This window comes from Heterodontus francisci, chromosome 16, assembly GCF_036365525.1.
Source record: "Heterodontus francisci isolate sHetFra1 chromosome 16, sHetFra1.hap1, whole genome shotgun sequence".
NCBI lineage: Eukaryota > Metazoa > Chordata > Chondrichthyes > Heterodontiformes > Heterodontidae > Heterodontus > Heterodontus francisci.
Window position 1 is genome coordinate 100,095,653 of NC_090386.1, and position 23,002 is coordinate 100,118,654.

Genomic DNA, 23,002 nt, shown 5'->3' on the forward strand with positions numbered 1-23,002 from the left:
CCGCTCCTGCATCGTTACCTCCAGAGTCAACCAAGAATCTGTCCTTGGCCCCCTCCTATCTCATCTACATGCTGTTCCACAGCAACACCAACCAAAAACACGTCAGGTTACACACATACGCTGACAACATGCACATTGACAACACCCAGCTCTACCTCACATCACCTCTCCTGGCTCCTCCTCGGTCTCATTTGTCACTCTGTTTGACATCCAGAACTGGATGAGACAAAAATTCCTAATTAAGTATTGAGCAGGCTGAAGCTATTGTCTTCGAACCCCAACACAAACTCCGTTCCCTAGCTACTGATTCCATCCCTCATCCTGACTGAGGCTGAACCAGATCATTTGCAACCTCAATGATCTACCTGGCTGAATTGAGCTTCCAAACGCATATGCACGTCATCAGCAAGATTTCAATCTCCGTACATCACCCGTCTCCACCCGCCTCAGCCCATCTGTTGCTAAATCCACGCCTTTGTTACCTTTAGACTTAAGCCTATCCAAACTCTGTGGCCTCTATTCTAGCTCGCACCAAGTCCCGTTCACCCATCCCCTCTGTGCTTGCTGACCTACATTGGCTCCTGGTCCGGTAACTTCTCCATTTGAAAATTCTCATCCGTGTGTTCAAATCCATCCACAGCCTTGCCACTCCTGATCTCTCTAACTTCCTCCGGCCCTACAATGCTCCGAGACCTGTGCACTTCTCTAATTCTGGCCTCTTGCACATTCCCAATTTTAATCGCCCCACCAATGGCAGCCGTGCCTTCAGTTGCCAAGGACCGAGGCTCTGAAATTCCCTCCCTAATCCCCTCCCCAACTCTCTCCTCTTTCAAGACCTGCCATAAAACCTGCCTCTTTGACTATGCTTCTGCTGCTCCTATCTTATCCTTTGGCTCAGCGTCGATTTTCATGCATTACGATGTTGTAAAGCACCTTATGACAGTTTCCTATGGCAGTCTATAAATATGAGTTGTACCTTCCTCGAACAATTGGCCCAAGTGCCCACCTCTCCCCCACCCGTGACAGGCATGTTCACCTACATTCGCCCACCCAGACAAAGCTTGGGAGATGCTTGCTCTTACCATGGACGTGTGATTGCTGAAAACTTTTCCCAGGAGCAAAATGGAAATTCCCAGCCACCTGATCAATAAAAAATGAAAACAAAGGAGTCAAGTTTAAAAAAAAACTGACATCTAACAACACACACGGCAAACACCATCCCAACAACTGACATCTACCACAGACACAACCAGAATCACCATAGACTCATTATGGCACAGAAGGAGGCAATTCGGCCCATCAATTCCATGCTGGCTCTCTGTAGAGCAATCCAATCAGTCCCATTCCCACACTCTATCCCCGTGGCCCTGCAGGTTTATTTCCTTCAAGTGCCCATTCAGTTCCCTTTTGAAATCATTCAGCATCTCCACTTCCACCACCCTCGTAGGCAGCGAGTTCCAGGTCATTACCAATCACTGCGTAAAAAAGCTCTTCCTCATATCCCCCTGCATCTCGGGCCCAAAACCTTAAATCCGTGTCCCCTAGTTCTTATACCATTAGTTAATGAGAACAGTTTTTCTTTGTCTACCATATCTAAACCAGTCAGAATCTGGTACACCTCTATCAAATCTCCCCTCAATCTCCTTTGCTCCAAACAGAACAACCACTGGTAAATCTCCTCGGCACCCTCTCAAGGATCCTCACATCCTTCCTAAAGTGTGGTATTAGAACTGGACACATTACTCCAGTTGTGGCCTAACCAGAGTTTTATAAAGGTTCAGCATAACCTCTCTGCTTTTGTACTCAATGAAGCCCAAGATCCCATAATGCTTTGCTAATCACTCTCAATATGTCCTGCCACCCTCAAAGCTTGATGCACATGAACCCCCAGGTCCCTCTGTCCCTGTACACTCTTAGAACTGCACCATTATGTCTCCATTGCCTCTCCCTATCCCTTCTGTGAAAAAGCATCATCTTACACTTCTCTATATTAAATTCCCTCTGCCAATTATCTGCCCATTCTGCTAGCCTATGTCCTGTTGCAGTCAATTTGTATCATCCTCACTGCCATACCTCCAAGTTTGGTGTCATCGGCAAATTTTGAAATTTTACTCTGTATTCCACAATATCCAAGTCATTTATATATATGACTAAACGCAGTGATCCTAGCTCTGAACCTTGGGGAACACCACTGTCGACCATCCTCCAGTCTGAAAAATAACCATTTACCACGACTTGCTGTTTTCTGTCCTTAAGTCAACTTTTTATCCAAGTTGACACTGAACCTCCTATTCCATGAGCCTCAATTTTATTAACCAGCCTTTTATGTGGTACTTTGTCAAAAACTCTTAAAATCCATATATACAACATCCACTGCATTCCCTTCATCAACCTTCTCTGTTACTTCATCAAAAAATTGTGTTAGTCAAGCACAATCTGCCTTTTACAAATCTGTGCTTGCTCTCCCTAATTAACTCAAACCTCTCCAAGTGCCTCTCTATTTTTTTCCCCGATATTGTTTCTAAAACCTTACCCACCACTGATGTTAAACTAACTGACCTGTAGTTGCTATGACTGTCCTTACACCCTTTATTGAATAAGGGTGTCATATTTGTCACTCTCCAATCCTCTGGCACCTCCCCCGTATCTAGAGAAGATTGGAAGTTTATGGCAAGCCCTTCCGCTATTTCCACTCCCACTTCCTTTAGCAACCTGGGATGCAAGCCATCTGGACCAGGTGACTTATCTACTCTTAAGCACAGCCAGCCTTTCCAGTAACTCCTGCATATCAATTTTCACCCGATCCATTACCACTATCAACTCTGCTTCTACCAATATTTTATTAATATCCTCTTCCTTAGTAGTACCAATACAAAGCACTCATTAAGTATTCTTGCCTTGCCCTGCGCCTCTAAGCATATATCATACTCTTTGTGCCAGATAGACCCAGCTCACTTCTTACTACCCGCTGACTATTGATATGTCAGATGATGATTTTTGTGTTCCCTTTAATGTTAACTGCCATTCTATTCTTCTATTCTCTTTCCCAGTCTTATTTTCCTCTTCGCTTCCCCTCTCAACTTACTGTATTTGGCCTGGTTCTCACTTGAAGAATTCACCCGACATGCATCATACACACTCTTTTTTTGTTTCCTTATATTCTCTATCTCCCTTGTCATCCAAGGAGCCCTGGCTTTGGTTCCTTTACCTTTCACCCTTGTTGGAATGGACCTAGCCTGAACCGGAAACATCTCCTCCTCAAAGATCACCCACTGTTCCATTACTGTTTTTCCTGTCAGTCTTTGGTTCCATTTCACCCTGGCTAGATCCCTCTCATCTCACTGAAGTTAGCCCTCTTTCAATTTAGAAAATCTACTTTAGATTGTTCCTTGTCCTTCTCCACTATTAGTCGAAACCTTATAAAACAATAATCACTCTTACCCAAGTGTTCCCCCACAGACACTTGGCCCACCTAATTTCCTTGCACCAGATCCAGCAATGCCTCCTTCCTAGTTGGACCAAGAACATATTGCTCAAAGAAGTTCTCCTGAACACATTTCAGAAATTCCTCCCCCTCCTTTCCCTTTACTCTTAACATTATCCCAATCGATATTTTAGTATTTAAAGTCTCCCAATATCACCACTCTACAGTTCTTGCACATCTCTGGTTTCCCTGCAGATTTGCTCCTCTATCTCTATCACCATATGGAGACATACAGAATATCCCGAGTAGCGTGATATTATCTTTCTTTGTTCTCATGTCTAATCAAATGGATTCTGTCTTTGCCCCCTTAAGGACAACCTCTCTTGACAACACTACAATATCATCCCTAATCAGTACTGCCACCCTACCTCCCTTTTGTCCTTCCCTATCTTTTCTGAACACTTTGTATCCTTGAATATTAAGCACATTAATAATATTAGGGGCGGCACAATGCCGCAGTGGTTAGCACAGCAGCCTCACAGCTCCAGCGACCCGGGTTCGGTTCTGGGTACTGCCTATGCGGAGTTTGCAAGTTCTCCGTGACTGCGTGGGTTTCCTCCGGGTGCTCCGGTTTCCTCCCACAGCCAAAGACTTGCAGGTTGATAGGTAAATTGGCCATTGTAAATTGCCCCTAGTGTAGGTAAGTGGTAGGAGAATGGTGGGGATGTGGTAGGGAGTATGGGATTAATGTAGGATTAGTATAAATGGGTGGTTGTTGGTCGGCACAGACTCGGTGGGCTGAAGGGCCTGTTTCAGTGCTGTATCTCTCTATGACACCCAGTCCTCACCATTTTTAAGCCACGTTTTTCATACTATATCGTGCCTCTATCATATTCCCACATGGCTATTTGTGCTTGTAGCTCACCAACCTTATTCACCATATTTTGTGCGTGTACACGCATCCATTCTAAACCTGTCCTTGTATTCCTCATAGTCCTTCTTAGTCTGCTCCTATCTAACATAGTACTACTTCCTTCCCTAGTACTATCTAACACTCTCACTCCTTTATGCACCTTATTCCTCTTTTCTACTTCTATATGCTGGTACCTAGCTCCCCCTGCCAATTTTTGTTTAAATTGTTTAAAATTTTCTACAGCAGTAGGTTTCCAGTCCAACGAGAAAGGAGGCATTGCTAGACCTGGTTCTTAGGAATGAGGTGGGCCAAGTGGATCAAGTGTCAATAGGGGAACATTTAGGGGACAGCGATCATTGTATTATAAGGTTTAGGTTGGCTATGGAAAGGGACAAGGAACAATCTACAGTAGGAATAATTAACTGGGGGAAAGCCAACTTCAATGAGGTAAGAATGGATCTGGACAAATAAATTGGAATCAAAGTTTGGCAGGCAAAACGGTAGCTCAACAATGGGCTGCCTTTAAAGAGGAGATGGTTCGGGTACATTCCCACAAAGGGGAATGGTAGGGGAAATAAATCCAGAGCTCTAACAAAAGAGATAGAGATTAAGAAAAAGTGTGCATATGACAGATGCCAGGTGGATAGTACAACTGAAAACTAGGCTGAATTTAGAAGGTTCAGTGGGGAAATGAAAAAGCAAATAAGAGAAGCAAAGAGGAAGTATGAAAAGAAACTGGCAGCTGACATGAAAGGGAATCCAAAAGTTTCCTATAGGCATATGAATAGTAAACGGTGGTAAAAAGGGGAGTGTGGCAGGGGATGGCTGAGGTATTAAATGAATATTTTGCATCTGTCTTTAACAAGGATGATGCTGTGCAGGTCATGGTGAAAGAAGAGATAGTTCAGACACTTGAAGAACTTAAAATTGATAATGAGGTGTTATTGGATAGGCTAGCTGTACTTAAAGTTGATAAGGCACCAGGACCGGGTGAGATGCATCCAAGGATACTGAGGGAAGCGAGAGTGGAAATTGCGGAGGAACTGGCCAACTGGAGGAACTTTTCCACAGCAAGTGGTTAAGGTCTAGAATTCACTGCCTGACAGCGTGGTGGAGGTAGGTTCAACTGAGGCATTCAAGAGGGAATTGGATCGTTAACTGAAAAGGAAGCATGTGTAGGGCTACAGGGAAAAGGCAGGGGATGGCACTAGGTAAATTTCTCTCTGTACTGTAACAATTCTGTAATTCTGTGACCCCCCCCAACCACACTAGTGAACCTCCCAGCGAGGACATTGGTCCCAGTCCTGTTGAGGTACAACCTGACATCTAACGACAGACAGACACCATAATCACCAGTAACCAACATCTAACTACAGACTCACCTTGTTGACCTCCAGGAATCCATAGACCTGGCAGCCCTCATTCTTCTGCTCCTGCAATTTCTGGGTGAATCCTTCTCTCATGCACTGCTCAATGGTGTCTGCATTTTTGAACGCCCAGCCTTTCCGTCTGTAGGCTTCGCGCACATCAGCACATGTGTTACAGCACCTGCATAGATCAATCAGCATGTGTTACAGCACCTACACGGACCAATAAGCACGTGTTACAGTACCTGCAGGGACCAATCAGCGCGAGTTACAGCACCTGCAGGGACCAATCAGCACGAGTTACAGCACCTGCATGGACCAATCAGCACGAGTTACAGCACCTGCACGGACCAATCAGCACGAGTTGTTGCAGGTACATGTTATGTACAGACAGCAGACTGCACAGGAAAGTATAAAACTATTTATAGTGACACATGGGCCCTCTGCAGGCAGTGTCTGCAGATCAGCAGTTGTCAGCTGGAAAGGGGCAATTTATCCCTCCAATCCCCTTGGAGCTCACTCCGGAACCTCACTCGGAGGATCACTTTGCATCTGTCTTCCCTGAAGAAGTAACAGAGGGGATTGGTGAAGTTAGGGAGGTACATGTTTGTTTATATATATATATATATATATATATATATATATTATACTTTCAAAAGGAATTTGATAAAGTAATACATAACTTGACTTATTCAGAATGTTATGAACACCGGACTTTGTAACATGATTGATTTTTAAAACAGTGATTTTTAAAAGTCGAAGGTGGAGTAGGAGAAGTCAGGCGACCTCACCAATTCTGCTTAAAGAAAAGACAGAAATCTTAGTTACCAGGACAACAAAAAACACAGATCAAAGACATCTTTTGAAAAACAGACTGCAGGGGTATAACACCTGAAGAACAATGGGTTTCACCCTCCCAGACTTTTAGATCGCAAACAAGGAGTCAACAATTCTGACAACACAAATGTGCATGGCAGCTGCTAACACCTGGAACAATGGAAGGCCCAGGTGGCACTGCTGAAACCAGACTTCTGGACTTTGCAAATTGGATAAGGACAGTGAGCTATTTACTTTTGATTCCAGATAAATTTAACAGATTTTCTAAAGGCAGACAGGCTGTAAGGAAGCCTCAAGGGAGGGAGAGAGTGCGAGAGAGAGGAACACCTGCTCTCAGGAAAATACTGATGCAGCGAAAAGCTGTGAAGGCTTGAACCTGTTTTGAAAGTTGAAGTTTTCGGAGAAGTAGAAGACCAACAGGACCACCAGGAATTGCCTTATTCGTGGACATCCAGGATGAAAGTGCTCGGAGAAATGAACGAAGAGGACATCGACTTTGAGAAAGGTCTAGGAGATCCAACCCATTGCAACTGGGAGGAATTTGGGACTTTTAACCACAAAGATTTTTCCATCAAAGAGGACTGTGCAAAGTACAAGTGTGATGTGAGCTTTTCAAGTGTTTTTAATAAGTAAAGAAAATACATTTCTTTGTAATTTGGGGTATCAGCTGCTTACAAAGTACTATTTAGTTAATGGGGATTTCTTTTAGTTGAGTTATAATAAAAGTCTTAAAACGTGAAATCTTGTGTAATTCTTTAAATTGGTCTGGGGGGGGGGGGGTGTGATTCATATCTCATATTTTACTGTCAATGGTCTCACTGAGGTCGTAACAGGTAGATAGAAACACATGGGACTAAACGGACAATGGTAACTTGGAACAAAATTGGCTAAGGGATAGGAGACAGAGAGTAGTGGTGAACAAATATTTTTCTGACTGGAGAAAATTATGTAGTGGGATCCAGGGGTCAGTATTACGACCACCATTTTTCTGTTATATATAAGTGACCTGAACTTGGGTATAGGGAGTACAATTTCAAAGTTTGTGGACAATACAAAACTTTACAACATAGTAAATAGTGAGGAGGATAGAAGCAGACTTCAGGGGGACCTAGATAGGCTGATGAAATGGGCAGAGATGTGGCAGATGCAAATTAATGTTGATAAGTGTGACGTGATGCACTGTGGGAGAAACAACAAGGAGAGGCAGAATAATCTAAATGGTACTTTATGAGGCGGCGTATAAGAATAGAGGAACCTGGGAGTGCATATTCACAAATCTTTGTAGGTGGCAGGGCAAGTTGATGAAGCAATTAAGAAAGTGTACGGGATACTTGGCTTTGTAAATAGCAGCATTAAATACAAAATCAACAAAATCTTGCTAAACCTTTACAAATCACTGGTTAGGCCTCAGCTAGAATATTGTGTCCAATTCTGTACCACACTTTCGGAAGAACATCAAGGCCTTGGAGAGGGTTCAGAGCAGGCTTACCAAGATGATTCCAGGGATGAGGGACTTCAGTTCTACAGAGGGATTGGAGAAATTGAGAATTTTCTTAGAGCAGAGGTGGTTAAGAGGAAGGGATTAAAAAATTACAACTGGTTTGATGGAGCAAGTAGGGAGAAACTATTTCCTCTGGCAAGTGGTTCAGCAATCATAGATCATAAGGTTAAAATAATTGGCAAAAGAATGTGAAGGGAAAAGGAAGAGACTTTTTATCACCCAGGTTGTTAACGTCTGGAATGCACTATCCGAGACAAGACTGACATTTGGAAAAATATGGGTTAACTAACAAATCTCTGCTGGCTTTTATTTAAGTCAAATCGTGTTTGACTAACGATCAAGTTCTTTGGTGAAGTAATGTCGAGGGTTGATGAAGGGAGTACAGTTGATGTTCTGTGTATGGACTTTCAGAAGATTTTTGATCAAGTACCAAATAACAGACTTGTTGGCAAAACTGAAGCTGATGGGATTGAAGAGACAGTGGCTGAGTGGATACAAAATTAAGGACAGAAAGGGGAGAGTAGCGGTGAATAACTGTTTTTAGACTGGAGGGAAGTATAGTGGTTTCCCCCAGGGTCAATGTTGGGACTACCGCTCTTTTTGATATATATTAATAACCTGTTCTTGGGTAGACAGGACATAAGATTTATCAAAATGGTACCAGGGATGAAAGAGTTCAGTTGTATGGAGAAAGGGAGAGCGAAAAGTGGGGCTGGGGTTGTTCTCCTTAAAGCAGAGAAGATTAATGGAGATTTAATAGAGGTGTTTAAAATTCTGAGGGGCTTTGATAGAGTAGATAGGAAGAAACTGTTTCCACAGGGGAGGCGGTGGCATAGTGGTATTGTTGCTGAACTAGTAACCCAGAGACCCAGGGTATTTCTATGGGGACATGGGTTCAAATCCCACCACAGCAGAAGGTGGAATTTGAATTCAATTAACAAATCTGGAATTAAAAGCTAGTCTAATGGCCATAAACCATTGTCAATTGTTGTAAAAACCCATCTGGTTCACAAATGTCCTTTAGGGAAGGAAATCTGCTGTCCTTACCTGATCTGGCCTATGTGACTCCAGACCCACAGTAATGTGGGCGACTCTTAAATGCCCTCTGAAATGGCCTAGCAAGCTACTCAGTTTTATCTAACCGCTACAAAGTCAATAAAACAGAATGAAACCGGACATACCACCAGGCATAGAATCATAGAACGTTTAAGGCACAGAAAGAGGCCACTTAGCCCATTGTGTCTGTGCTGGCCGAAAAACAATCCATCTATTCTAATCCCACCTTCCAGCATTTGGTCCGTAGCCCTGCAGCTTACGGCACTTGAGGTACATATCCAGACTCCTTTTGAATGAGTTGAGGCAGTGAGTTCCAGACCATCACCACCCTCTGGGTGAAAGTTTTTCCTCATCTCCCCTCTAATTTTTCTACCAATCACTTTAAATCTATGCCCCTTCGTCACTGACCTCTCTGCTAAGGTGAATAGACTCTTCACCTCCACTCTATCCAGGCCCCTCAAACTTTTATACATTTCATTCAAATCTCCCCTCAGCCTTCTCTGTTCCAAGGAGAACAACCCCAGCCTATCCAATCTTTCCTCATAGCTGCATTTTTCCAGTCCTGGCAACATCCTCGTGAATCTCCTCTGTACCTTCTCTAAGGTTACCTCTAAGAGGTAATCCATTTTGGTAGGAAGAATAAAAAGGCAGATTATTTAGATGGAGAAAGACTACAAAATACTGCAGTACAGAGGGATCTGGGCGTTCTTGTGCTTGAAACACAAAAAGTCAGCATGCAGGTGCAGCAAGTAATTAGGAAGGCAAATGGAATTTTGGCCTTTATTGCTAGGGGGGTTAGAGTTTAAAAATAGGGAAGTCTTGTTACAACTGTACAGGGTGCTGGTAAGGCCACACCTGGAGTACTGCGTACAGTTTTGCTCCCCGTATTTAAAGAAGGATATACTAGCAGTGGAGGCAGTTCAGAAAAGGTTCACTAGGCTGATTCCTGGGATGAAGGGGTTGTCTTATCAAAAACTGCTAAACAGGTTAGGTCTTTATTGATTGGAGTTTAGAAGAATGAGAGGTGATCTTATCGAAACATAAGATTTTAAGGGGGCTTGACATGTTGAGAAGATGTTTCCACTAGTGGGGGAATCTCGAACTAGGGGGACATAGTTACAGAATAAGGGGACACACATTTAAAACTGAGATGTGAAGGAATTTCTTCTCTCAGAGGGTGGTGAATCTCTGGAATTCCCTGCCTCAGAGAGTTGTGGAGGCTCGATCACTAAATGTATTTGAGGAGGTAGATAGATTTTTGAAATCTCGGGGAGTCGAGGGTTAGGCAGAGCAGGCCCGAAAGAGGAGTTGAGGCCTGGAACAGATCAGCCATGATCTTATTGAATGGCGGGACAGGATTGAGGGGCTGAATGGCCTACTCCTGCTCCTATTGCATCCTTTCTGTAATGAGGTGACCAGAACTGCACACAGTACTCAAGTTGTGGCCTAACCAATGAGTTACACAGTTTCAACATAACCTCCCTGCTCTTGCATTCTATACCTCAGCTAATAAAGGAAAGGATTCCATATGCTTCTTAACCACCTTAACCACCTGCTACCTTCAGGGATCTGTGGACATTCACTCCAAGGCCCCTCACTTCCTCTACACTTCTCAGTATTTTCCCATTAATCGTGTATTCCTTTCCCTTGTTTGACCTCCCCAAATGCATCACCTCACACTTCTCTGGGTTGAATTCCATTTGCCACTTTTCTGCCCATCCAACCAGAACAACAATATCTTCCTGCAGCCTACAGCTATCCTCCTCGCTATCGACCACACGGCCAATCTTTGTGTCGTCTGCAAACTTCTTGATCATGCCCCCTACATTTACATCCAAATCGTTAATACACACCACAAAAAGGCATCAACCTAGGCACCGGAAACGACAACGGCAAACCCAGCCCTGTTGACCCTGCAAAGTCCTCCTTACTAACATCTGGGGGCTTGTGCTAAAATTGGGAGAGCTGTCCCACGGACTAGTCAAGCAACAGCCTGACATAATCATACTCACGGAATCAGACCATACAATGTCGCAGACACTGCCATCACCATCCCCGGGTACATCCTGTCCCACCGGCAGGACAGACCCAGCAGGGAAGGCAGCACAGTGGTATACAGTCAGGAGCGAGTTGCCCTGGAGTCCTCAATATCGACTCCGGACCCCATGAAGTCTCATGGCATCAGGTCAAACAAGAGCAAGGAAACCTCCTGATTACCACCTACCACCCTCCCTTAGCTGATGAATCAGTACTCTTCCATGTTAATCATCACTTGGAGGAAGCAGAGGGTGGCAAGGGCGCAGAATGTACTCTGGGTGGGGGACTTCAATGCCCTTCATCAAGAGTGGTTTGGTAGCACCACGACTGACTGAGCCCTAATGGACATAGCTGCTAGACTGGATCTGCGGCAGGTGGTGAGGGAACCAAGAGGAAAAAACTTGATCTCCTCCTGACCAATCTGCCTACCACAGATTCATCTGTCCACGACAGTATTGGTAGGAGTGACCACTGCACAGTCCTTGCGGAGACGAAGTCCCGCCTTCACATTGTGGCACTACCACAGTGCTAAATGGGATAGATTCGAACAGATCTAGCAATGCAAAACTAGGCATCCATGAGGCGCTGTGGGCCATAAGCAGCAGCAGAATTGTACTCAACCACAATCTGTAACCTCATGGTCCAGCATATTCCCTACTCTCAAGCCAGGAGACCAATGCTGGTTCAATGAAGAGTGCAGGAGGGCATGCCAGGAATAGCACCAGGCATACCTCAAAATGAGGTGTCAACCTGGTGAAGCTACAACACAGGACTATCTGCATGCCAAACTGCGTAAGCAACATGCGATAGACAGAGCTAAGCGATCCCGTAACCAACGGATTAGATCTAAGCTCTGCAGTCCTGCCACATCCAGCTGTGAATGGTGGTGGACAATTAAACAACTAACTGGAGGAGGTGGCGCCACAAATATCCCCATCCTCAATGATGGGGGAGCCCAGCACATCAGTGCGAAGGATAAGGCTGAAGCATTTGCAACAATCTTCAGCCAGAAGCGCCGAGTTGATGATCCATCTCGCCCTCCTCCTGAAGTCCCCAGCCAGACTTCAGCCAATTCAATTCACTCCGCGTGATATCAAGAAATGACTAAAGGCACTGGATACTGCAAAGGCTATGGGCCTTGACAATAATCCGCCAATAGTACTGAAGACCTGTGCTCCAGAACTTGCCGTGTCCCTAGCCAAGCTGTTCCAGTACAGCTACAACACTGGCATCTACCCTGCAATGTGGAAAATTGCCCAGGTATGTCCTGTGCATAAAAAGCAGGACAATTACTGCCCCATCAGTCTACTCGCAACCATCAGTAAAGTGATGGAAGGTGTCATTGACAGTGCTATCAAGCAGCACTTGCTGAGCAATAACCTGCTCAGTGACACTCAGTTTGGGTTCTGCCAGGGCCACTCAGCTCCAGACCTCATTACAGACTTGGTTCAAACATGGACAAAACAGCTGAACTCAAGAGCTGAGGTGAGAGTGACTGCCCTTGACATCAAGGTAGCATTTGACTGAGTATGGCATCAAGGAGCCCCAGCAAAACTGAAGTCAATGGGAATCAGGAGGAAAACACTCCACTGGTTGGAATCATACCTAGTGCAAAGGAAGATGGTTGTGGTTGTTGGAGGTCAATCATCTGAGCTCCAGGACATCACAGCAAGAGTTCCTCAGGGAAGTGTCCGAGGCTCAACCATCTTCAGCTGCTTCATCAATGACATTCCTGCATCATAAGGTCAGAAGTGGGGATGTTCACTGATGATTGCACAATGTTCAGCACCATTCACAACTCCTCAGATATTGAAGCAGTCCGTGTAGAAATACAGCAAGACCTGGACAATATCCAGGCTTGGGCTGATAAGTGGCAAGTAACATTCGTGCTACACAAGTGCCAGGCAATGACCATCTCCAACAAGACTGAATCTAACTATCTCCCCTTGGCATTCAGTGGCATTGCGATCGCCGAGTCCCCCATTATCAACATCCTTGGAGTTACCATTGACCAGAAACTGAACTGAAGTCGCCATATAAATACAGTGGCTACAAGAGCAGGTCAAAGGCTTGGAATCCTGTGGCGAGTAACTCACCTCCTAACTCCCGAAAGCCTGTCCACCATCTACAGAGCACAAGTCAGGAGTGTGATGGAATACTCTCCACTTGCCTGGACGGGTGCAGCTCCAACAACACTCAAGAAGCTCGACACCACGCAGGACAAAGCAGCCCGTTGGATTGACACCCCATCTACAAACATTCACTCCCTCCACCACCGACGCACAGTGGCAGCAGTGTGTACCATCTACAAGATGCACTACAGCAACACACCAAGGCTCCTTAGACAGCACCTTCCAAACCCGCGACCTCTACCAACTAGAAGGACAAGGGCAGCAGATGCATGGGAACATCACCACCTGCCAGTTCCCCTCCAAGCCACACACCATCCTGACTTGAAACTATGTCGCCGTTCCTTCACTGTCACTGGGTCAAAATCCTGGAACTCCCTTCCTAACAGCACTGTTGGTGTACTTACACCCCAAGGACTGCAGCGGTTCAAGAAGGCAGTTCACCATCACCTCCGCAAGGGCAATTAGGGATGGGCAATAAATGCTGGCCTGGCCAGCGACACCCACATCCCATGAATGAATAAAAAAATGTTTTAATTGGCTGCAGGGTCTATAACCAGAGGACACGGATTTAATATAATCAGCAAAAGAACCAGAGCGAAGATGAGAATTTTTTTTTTTTACACAGCGAGTTGTTGTGATCTGGAATGTACTGCCTGAAAGGGCAGTGGAAGCAGATTCAATAATAACTTTCAAAAAGGAAAATTTGCAGTGCTTGGGGAAAGAGCAGGGACATGGGTCTAATTGGATAGTTTTTTCAAAGAGCCGGCACAGGCACAATGGGCCTCATGTTGTGTTGTAAGATTCTAACTTGACAGGCAATGTCTGCAGAATATTCGACTGTAGAAATCAGAGACAAGCCCTGTCCTTGTCTGACAACAGGCTTTGCAGGATGATAATCAGGAATGGGACAGTTGGTCTGTTATTACCCAGCCTGGGTGTACTGTAGTGTACTTGGGCTTCAGGGACTGGACATCAGATCCTCCTGGACCCCAGCTTGAGGAGGCTTTCTTCTGCCACGTTATCCCTCAAATCCCAAGAACTGATCAGTGACACTCACTTCATGTCCTCGGACTCTGCCCCATAACAACTCTCGCACCGGTCTGGGTCCAGCTTTGTGGAATTGAGCATCTCCTCCTGCTTTCCCAACTCTGAAAGAGAGAGAAACAATACATGGAGCATGGACCAGAGAAACAACACACAGAACACAGACCCAGAGAGGGAGAGAGGGAGAAAGCACACACAGAACACAGACCCAGAGACTGAGAGAGGGAGAAACAACACACAGAACACAGACCCAGAGAGTGAGAGAGGGAGAAACAACACACAGAACACAAACCCAGAGACTGAGAGAGGGAGAAACAACACACAGAACACAGACCCAGAGACTGAGAGAGGGAGAAACAACACAAAGAACACAAACCCAGAGACTGAGAGAGGGAGAAACAACACACAGAACACAGACCCAGATAGGGAGAAACACACAGAACACAGACCCAGAGAGTGAGAGAGGGAGAAACAACACACAGAACACAGACCCAGAGAGGGAGAGAAGGAGAAACAACACACAGAACACAGACCCAGAGAGGGAGAAACAACACACAGAACACAGACCCAGAGAGGGAGAAACAACACACAGAACACAGACCCAGAGAGGGAGAAACAACACACAGAACACAGACCCAGAGAGGGAGAAACAACACACAGAACACAGACCCAGAGAGGGAGAAACAACACACAGAACACAGACCCAGAGAGGGAGAATCAACACACAGAACACAGACCCAGAGAGGGAGAATCAACACACAGAACACAGACCCAGAGAGGGAGAATCAACACACAGAACACAGACCCAGAGAGGGAGAATCAACACACAGAACACAGACCCAGAGAGGGAGAAGCAACACACAGAACACAGACCCAGAGAGGGAGAAACAACAGACAGAACACAGGCCCAGAGAGTGAGAGAGGGAGAAACAACACACAGAACACAGACCCAGAGAGAGAGGGAGAAACAACACACAGAACACAGACCCAGAGAGGGAGAAACAACACACAGAACACAGACCCAGAGAGGGAGAAACAACACACAGAACACAGGCCCAGAGAGTGAGAGAGGGAGAAACAACACACAGAACACAGACCCAGAGAGAGAGGGAGAAACAACACACAGAACACAGGCCCAGAGAGTGAGAGAGGGAGAAACAACACACAGAACACAGACCCAGAGAGTGAGAGAGGGAGAAACAACACACAGAACACAGACCCAGAGAGTGAGAGAGGGAGAAACAACACACAGAACACAGACCCAGAGAGTGAGAGAGGGAGAAACAACACACAGAACACAGACCCAGAGAGGGAGAAACAACACACAGAACACAGACCCAGAGAGGGAGAAACAACACACAGAACACAGACCCAGAGAGGGAGAAACAACATACAGAACACAGACCCAGAGAGGGAGAAACAACACACAGAACACAGACCCAGAGAGGGAGAAACAACACACAGAACACAGACCCAGAGAGGGAGAAACAACACACAGAACACAGACCCAGAGAGGGAGAAACAACACACAGAACACAGACCCAGAGAGGGAGAAACAACACACAGAACACAGACCCAGAGAGGGAGAAACAACACACAGAACACAGACCCAGAGAGGGAGAATCAACACACTGAACACAGACCCAGAGAGGGAGAATCAACACACAGAACACAGACCCAGAGAGGGAGAAACAACACACAGAACACAGACCCAGAGAGGGAGAAACAACACACACAACACAGACCCAGAGAGGGAGAAACAACACACAGAACACAGACCCAGAGAGGGAGAAACAACACACAGAACACAGACCCAGAGAGTGAGAAACAACACACAGAACACAGGCCCGGAGAGGGAGAAACAACACACAGAACACAGACCCAGAGAGTGAGAGAGGGAGAAACAACACACAGAACACAGACCCAGAGAGGGAGAAACAACACACAGAACACAGGCCCAGAGAGTGAGAGAGGGAGAAACAACACACAGAACACAGACCCAGAGAGTGAGAGAGGGAGAAACAACACACAGAACACAGACCCAGAGAGTGAGAGAGGGAGAAACAACACACAGAACACAGACCCAGAGAGGGAGAAACAACACACAGAACACAGGCCCAGAGAGTGAGAGAGGGAGAAACAACACACAGAACACAGACCCAGAGAGAGAGGGAGAAACAACACACAGAACACAGACCCAGAGAGGGAGAAACAACACACAGAACACAGACCCAGAGAGGGAGAAACAACACACAGAACACAGACCCAGAAAGGGAGAAACAACACACAGAACACAGGCCCAGAGAGTGAGAGAGGGAGAAACAACACACAGAACACAGGCCCAGAGAGTGAGAGAGGGAGAAACAACACACAGAACACAGACCCAGAGAGGGAGAAACAACACACAGAACACAGACCCAGAGGGGGAGAAACAACACACAGAACACAGGCCCAGAGAGTGAGAGAGGAACAACACACAGAACACAGACCCAGAGAGTGAGAAACAACACACAGAACACAGACCCGGAGAGGGAGAAACAACACACAGAACACAGACCCAGAGAGTGAGAGAGGGAGAAACAACACACAGAACACAGACCCAGAGAGGGAGAAACAACACACAGAACACAGACCCAGAGAGAGAGAGGGAGAAACAACACACAGAACACAGACCCAGAGAGTGAGAAACAACACACAGAACACAGACCCAGAGAGGGAGAAACAACACACAGAACACAGACCCAGAGAGAGAGAAACACACAGACCCAGAGAGGGAGAAACAAAACACAGACTCAGAAAGGGAGAGAAACACACAAAACACAGACCCAGAGAGAGAGAGAAACACACAGAACACAAACCCAGAGAGAGTGAGAGTGAGAGAGAGAACAACACACAGAACACAGACCCAGAGAGTGAGAGACAGAGAAAGAACACACAGAACACAGACCCAGAGAGAGAGAAACACACAGACCCAGAGAGGGAGAAACAAAACACAGACTCAGAAAGGGAGAGAAACACACAAAACACAGACCCAGAGAGAGAGAGAAACACACAGAACACAAACCCAGAGAGAGTGAGAGAGAGAGAGAGAACAACACACAGAACACAGACCCAGAGAGTGAGAGACAGAGAAAGAACACACAGAACACAGGTCCAGAGAGGGAGGAACACACAGATCATGGACCCAGGGAGAGAAACAACCCACAGAGCACAGATATAAAGAGAATAAGAAACAGGAGCAGGAATAGGCCATTCAGCCCCTCTACATTACTCTGCCATTCAATAAGATTATGGCTAATCTTACACCATCCTGTACTGTCCTCCTATCCCTATATCTCCTTTGTACCCAAATATCGATCTCTGACTTTAATATACTAATGGAGAGAAACATGGAACATGGACTCAGCCAGAGAAACAACACATGGAAGATGGGGAGGCAGCACACGGATACAGACGCACCCACCCCAATCAATGCTAAATTACCACCCCAGATTAACCAGCCGTCTTTTAAGAATAAGTCAGAATCGTGTGGATTAAAAACAGAACTCAACAGAATAAAACAGAAAATGCACAGCGTTCCGTTATCCCAATGGCTCGGAGAGTAAAGCTAAGGAGATCCTGAGGTAGACAGACCAGAACATTCCAGATTCAATTTGTGCTCCAAATCGAGTTAGCTGACCACAGTCAGGGCAACAGCAGATTGATTTTAAATTGTCCCCAGCACCAGGATAGCCAATGCCTCCAACTAGAGGACAAGTGTGTATGAGCATGGACAGAGGGCGGCGCTGGGCTCGACTATGACACCTAATCCTCAAAGAACAGCCGACAACGAAAATGCCGAGTTCACAAGTGTAGATAAATCACTTGGGGGGTTACCATGAGGCATTGGGTGCTGCAGACAGTACTTCAGTATAAAGTGCCATGGGACACTGGCTCCCGAGGAATCATCCTGGGACTTTGACAAAGCATAAAAACAGCTGCAGTTTTGCTTTGATAGCCTAGATCATCTTGGGACTCCCCGCCCAATCATATCAACAACAATGTACATTTACATAGTGCCTGTAATAGAGAGAAGTGTTCAGTCTTCTTGCTCCGAGACCCCTATCCATTATTCCACCTGAACAGTTATGTTGTATAGCCCAGTTTAAAAGGTGTGTATCTATGGGTACAGGAGATGGTCATCCCCTTCCCCCATCAGTTCTTACCATGTTTTTCAACCTCCAGAGTGACTACATTTCCCACCAGGTCCAGTCTCTTTTTGAACAAGTTGTGTTCCACATCGAGCTGCTGCTCCCCGGCCACATCCATTGCATCGATACTTAGATCTGTCAGTGGACACGGAGCATCCTCATTAACACTAATGCTGCCAATGAAATATACCACATGGGGACAATGTGCAACAGCAGTTTCCTTATTATACTCAGGCACAAGTATCCTTTTTGTGTGACCTGAGCTTGGATTCTCAGTTTGGACAAGGGAAGAAATCACCTTGCGCCCAGAGCTCGTCCAGTGTTGCCTTACCCCTCTCACGTCACTGCACCCAGCGACAACAGGCAGATTTTCTTCTGGAGGTGTCCTGGGCTCAGTACGGCCTGTTGCACCATTAACCATATAACAAATGCAGAAAGCAACAATTTGCTGAATAGAGTCTTCAGAAAGATGTCCCATGGCATTTTACAAAGGCATGAGAAACAAAAATGTACAGAAAACCAGAGAATGAGGTAGAAGGGGGGAGGGGAAATAGTGATAAAAGCTTGGCAGTGGAGATGGATTTCGGGAGTCACTTCCAGAGTGTGGAGCCGAGGCTGCTGAAGGCATGGCACCAAGAGTGAGCGATGGGGGACTAATGGTCAGGGGGGAGAATGCGCGGGGAGGGGCGGGGGGGAGAATGCGCGGGGAGGGGCGGGGGGGAGAATGCGCGGGGAGGGGCGGGGGGGAGAATGCGCGGGGAGGGGCGGGGGGGAAGAATGCGCGGGGAGGGGCGGGGGGGAGAATGCGCGGGGAGGGGCGGGGGGGAGAATGCGCGGGGAGGGGCGGGGGGGAGAATGCGCGGGGAGGGGCGGGGGGGGAGAATGCGCGGGGAGGGGCGGGGGGGGAGAATGCGCGGGGAGGGGCGGGGGGGAGAATGCGCGGGGAGGGGCGGGGGGGAATGCGCGGGGAGGGGCGGGGGGGGAATGCGCGGGGAGGGGCGGGGGGGGAATGCGCGGGGAGGGGCGGGGGGGGGAATGCGCGGGGAGGGGCGGGGGGGGAATGCGCGGGGGGGGAATGCGCGGGGAGGGGCGGGGGGGGAATGCGCGGGGAGGGGCGGGGGGGGAATGCGCGGGGAGGGGCGGGGGGGGAATGCGCGGGGAGGGGCGGGGGGGGAATGCGCGGGGAGGGGCGGGGGGGAATGCGCGGGGAGGGGCGGGGGGGAATGCGCGGGGAGGGGCGGGGGGGGGGAATGCGCGGGGAGGGGCGGGGGGGGAATGCGCGGGGAGGGGCGGGGGGGGGAATGCGCGGGGAGGGGCGGGGGGGGGAATGCGCGGGGAGGGGCGGGGGGGGAATGCGCGGGGAGGGGCGGGGGGGGAATGCGCGGGGAGGGGCGGGGGGGGAATGCGCGGGGAGGGGCGGGGGGGAATGCGCGGGGAGGGGCGGGGGGGAATGCGCGGGGAGGGGCGGGGGGGGGAATGCGCGGGGAGGGGCGGGGGGGGGAATGCGCGGGGAGGGGCGGGGGGGGGAATGCGCGGGGAGGGGCGGGGGGGGGAATGCGCGGGGAGGGGCGGGGGGGGGAATGCGCGGGGAGGGGCGGGGGGGGAATGCGCGGGGAGGGGCGGGGGGGGGAATGCGCGGGGAGGGGCGGGGGGGGGAATGCGCGGGGAGGGGCGGGGGGGGAATGCGCGGGGAGGGGCGGGGGGGGGAATGCGCGGGGAGGGGCGGGGGGGGAATGCGCGGGGAGGGGGAATGCGCGGGGAGGGGCGGGGGGGGAATGCGCGGGGAGGGGCGGGGGGGAATGCGCGGGGAGGGGCGGGGGGGGGAATGCGCGGGGAGGGGCGGGGGGGGGAATGCGCGGGGAGGGGCGGGGGGGGGAATGCGCGGGGAGGGGCGGGGGGGGAATGCGCGGGGAGGGGCGGGGGGGGAATGCGCGGGGAGGGGCGGGGGGGGAATGCGCGGGGAGGGGCGGGGGGGGAATGCGCGGGGAGGGGCGGGGGGGGAATGCGCGGGGAGGGGCGGGGGGGGAATGCGCGGGGAGGGGCGGGGGGGGAATGCGCGGGGAGGGGCGGGGGGGGAATGCGCGGGGAGGGGCGGGGAGGGAATGCGCGGGGAGGGAATGCGCGGGGAGGGAATGCGCGGGGAGGGAATGCGCGGGGAGGGGCGGGGAGGGAATGCGCGGGGAGGGGCGGGGGGGAATGCGCGGGGAGGGGCGGGGGGGAATGCGCGGGGAGGGGCGGGGGGGAATGCGCGGGGAGGGGTGGGGGGGGGAATGCGCTGGGAGGGGTGGGGGGGGAATGCGCTGGGAGGGGTGGGGGGGGGAATGCGCGGGGAGGGGTGGGGGGGGAATGCGCGGGGAGGGGTGGGGGGGGAATGCGCGGGGAGGGGTGGGGGGGAATGCGCGGGGAGGGGTGGGGGGGAATGCGCGGGGTGGGGTGGGGGGGAATGCGCGGGGTGGGGTGGGGGGGAATGCGCGGGGTGGGGTGGGGGGGAATGCGCGGGGAGGGGCGGGGGGAATGCGCAGGGAGCGGTGGGGGGGGGAGAATGCGCGGGGAGGGGTGGGGGGGAATGCGCGGGGAGGGGTGGGGGGGGAATGCGCGGGGAGGGGTGGGGGGGGAATGCGCGGGGAGGGGTGGGGGGGGAATGCGCGGGCAGCGGAATGGGGAGGGTGGCAGAAGAAAATGGGGAACGGGAGGAGGAAAGGGGAAGAAGGACAGGAGCTGCAGAGAGGAAAGGAGGGATGTGGAAGGTGTATACTCACAGGCACATGGCATGTGTGGAAAAATGGTATCAATATTGATTTTTAGCTTTTCACCTCGTGAAGTATCTACATAGAGTTCTGGATGCACCTGGAAAAACAAAGGAAAACATCAGCAACATCTCCACATAAGAAGGGGGAGGGGAAAGGGGTTATAATTGGAGAATAGAAACTTTACATCGCCCTTTCACGAGATTACCTGCAGCTGGATTCCGTACATTCAAAGGCAGTGCCTGCATACGTGAAACACCAGATAAGATGCTGCATGGAATGGTGGGAGTGTCAGGGTGAGCAGCTACACAACCAGAAAGCTTCAAAGCCTCTCCCTTAAAGCAAGCAAAGTGGACCCCGGACTGGGGAGCTTCTCTGTCTGGGAGAGCTGCCTAGTGATCGGTCATTGGCCTGACAGGGTCACTGGACAGTGGACACATGCGACTGTGCCTCCTCTGAGCAATTATCACTCCAGACTGTCTGTTTGTCCAGCAGCAAGCTTCAATCGTCAAGATATCACAGGTACTTAGGAATCAGGAATTCTGATTCCCATTTTCTTTGTAGTTTGAGCTGTAAAAGAAAAAGTTGCAGGTCTGGGCAAGGGAACAAGTGGCACACTGTGGTCAGCTCCAAAAACCACCGCTATAATCAAAGAAGGACGATGTAGGTGTAGAGATCAGGGAAGGGGATTGAGATATACTTGAACATATTAGCTTTGAAAGGGAGGAGGTATTAGCAGTTTTAGCGGGCTTAAAAGTGGATATTAGCCTTTATCAGCCGCGGCATAGAATATAAGAGCAGGGAGGTTATGATGGAGCTGTATAAAATACTAGTTAGGCCACAGCTGGCGTACGGTGTACACTATGGGAAGGATGTGACTGCACTGGAGAGGGGGCAGAGGAGATTCACCAGGATATCGCCTGGGCTGGAATGTTTCAGCTATGAAGAGAGACAAAGCTACGGGCCAAGTGCTGGAAAATGGAATTAGAATAGATAGGTGCTTGATGCCCAGCACGGACACGATAGGCCGAAGGGCCTGATCCTGTGCTGTATAATTCTAGGACTCTAATGCTCTGCCACACGCACTGGTCCCACATCTCTCAGTTCAATATTGGAAATGTTTCAATAACTCTCCAACACAGTGCCAGAGCTGCCAGTAACACAGCATCTCCCACTCCTGGGAGCAGATGCACCATGTACTTAATCTGATTGATGTATGAGGAGAGATTGGGTCGACTAGACCTACATTCACTAGAATTTAAAAGAATAAGAGGGGATCTCATAGAAACCTATAAAATTCTAACAGGACTAGACAGGCTCAATGCAGACAGGATGTTCTACCACAGAAGGCAGTGGAGGCCAAGTCATGAAATATATTCAAGATGATACATATATTTCTTAATGCCAAAGGGATCAAGGGATATGTGGAGAAAGTGGGAACAGGATACTGAATTAGACCATCAGCCATGATCTTTTTTGAATGGCGGAGCAGGCCGAAGGGCTGAATGGCCTACTCCTGCTCCTATTGTCTGTGGATCATAGAAACATACTCAGCACAATGGCCTCATGCCCACCTAAAATAATCAGAAAATACTCAATCCATAATCTTACAGTAAATAATTGCTAATAAACGTCATATCAAGAAACTGACAGAGGAGCCTGGGGAAATGTATCAGGTGACACTCACCTCCTTTGTGAGGTAATACTGAAGCTCGGAGAAAAACAGGAGCAGCATAATCAGACTGCTGACCACT

At 49.0% G+C, this 23,002-nt stretch overlaps 1 protein-coding gene across 1 annotated transcript in view; it reads right to left on the minus strand.

Annotated features, from left to right (window-relative positions):
• The window catches only part of ergic3 (ERGIC and golgi 3), a 58,920-nt gene extending 35,918 nt beyond the window's left edge, over positions 1-23,002 (minus strand). Inside the window, exons 1-6 of the mRNA XM_068048721.1 lie at positions 22,936-23,002; positions 21,261-21,348; positions 18,517-18,636; positions 14,325-14,415; positions 5,720-5,885; positions 1,083-1,140 (exon numbers count right to left, since the gene is read on the minus strand). Of these exons, the coding sequence (XP_067904822.1) occupies positions 1,083-1,140; positions 5,720-5,885; positions 14,325-14,415; positions 18,517-18,636; positions 21,261-21,348; positions 22,936-22,983 (571 nt within the window). The 5' untranslated portion in view covers positions 22,984-23,002. The remainder of the gene's footprint in view (positions 1-1,082; positions 1,141-5,719; positions 5,886-14,324; positions 14,416-18,516; positions 18,637-21,260; positions 21,349-22,935) is intronic.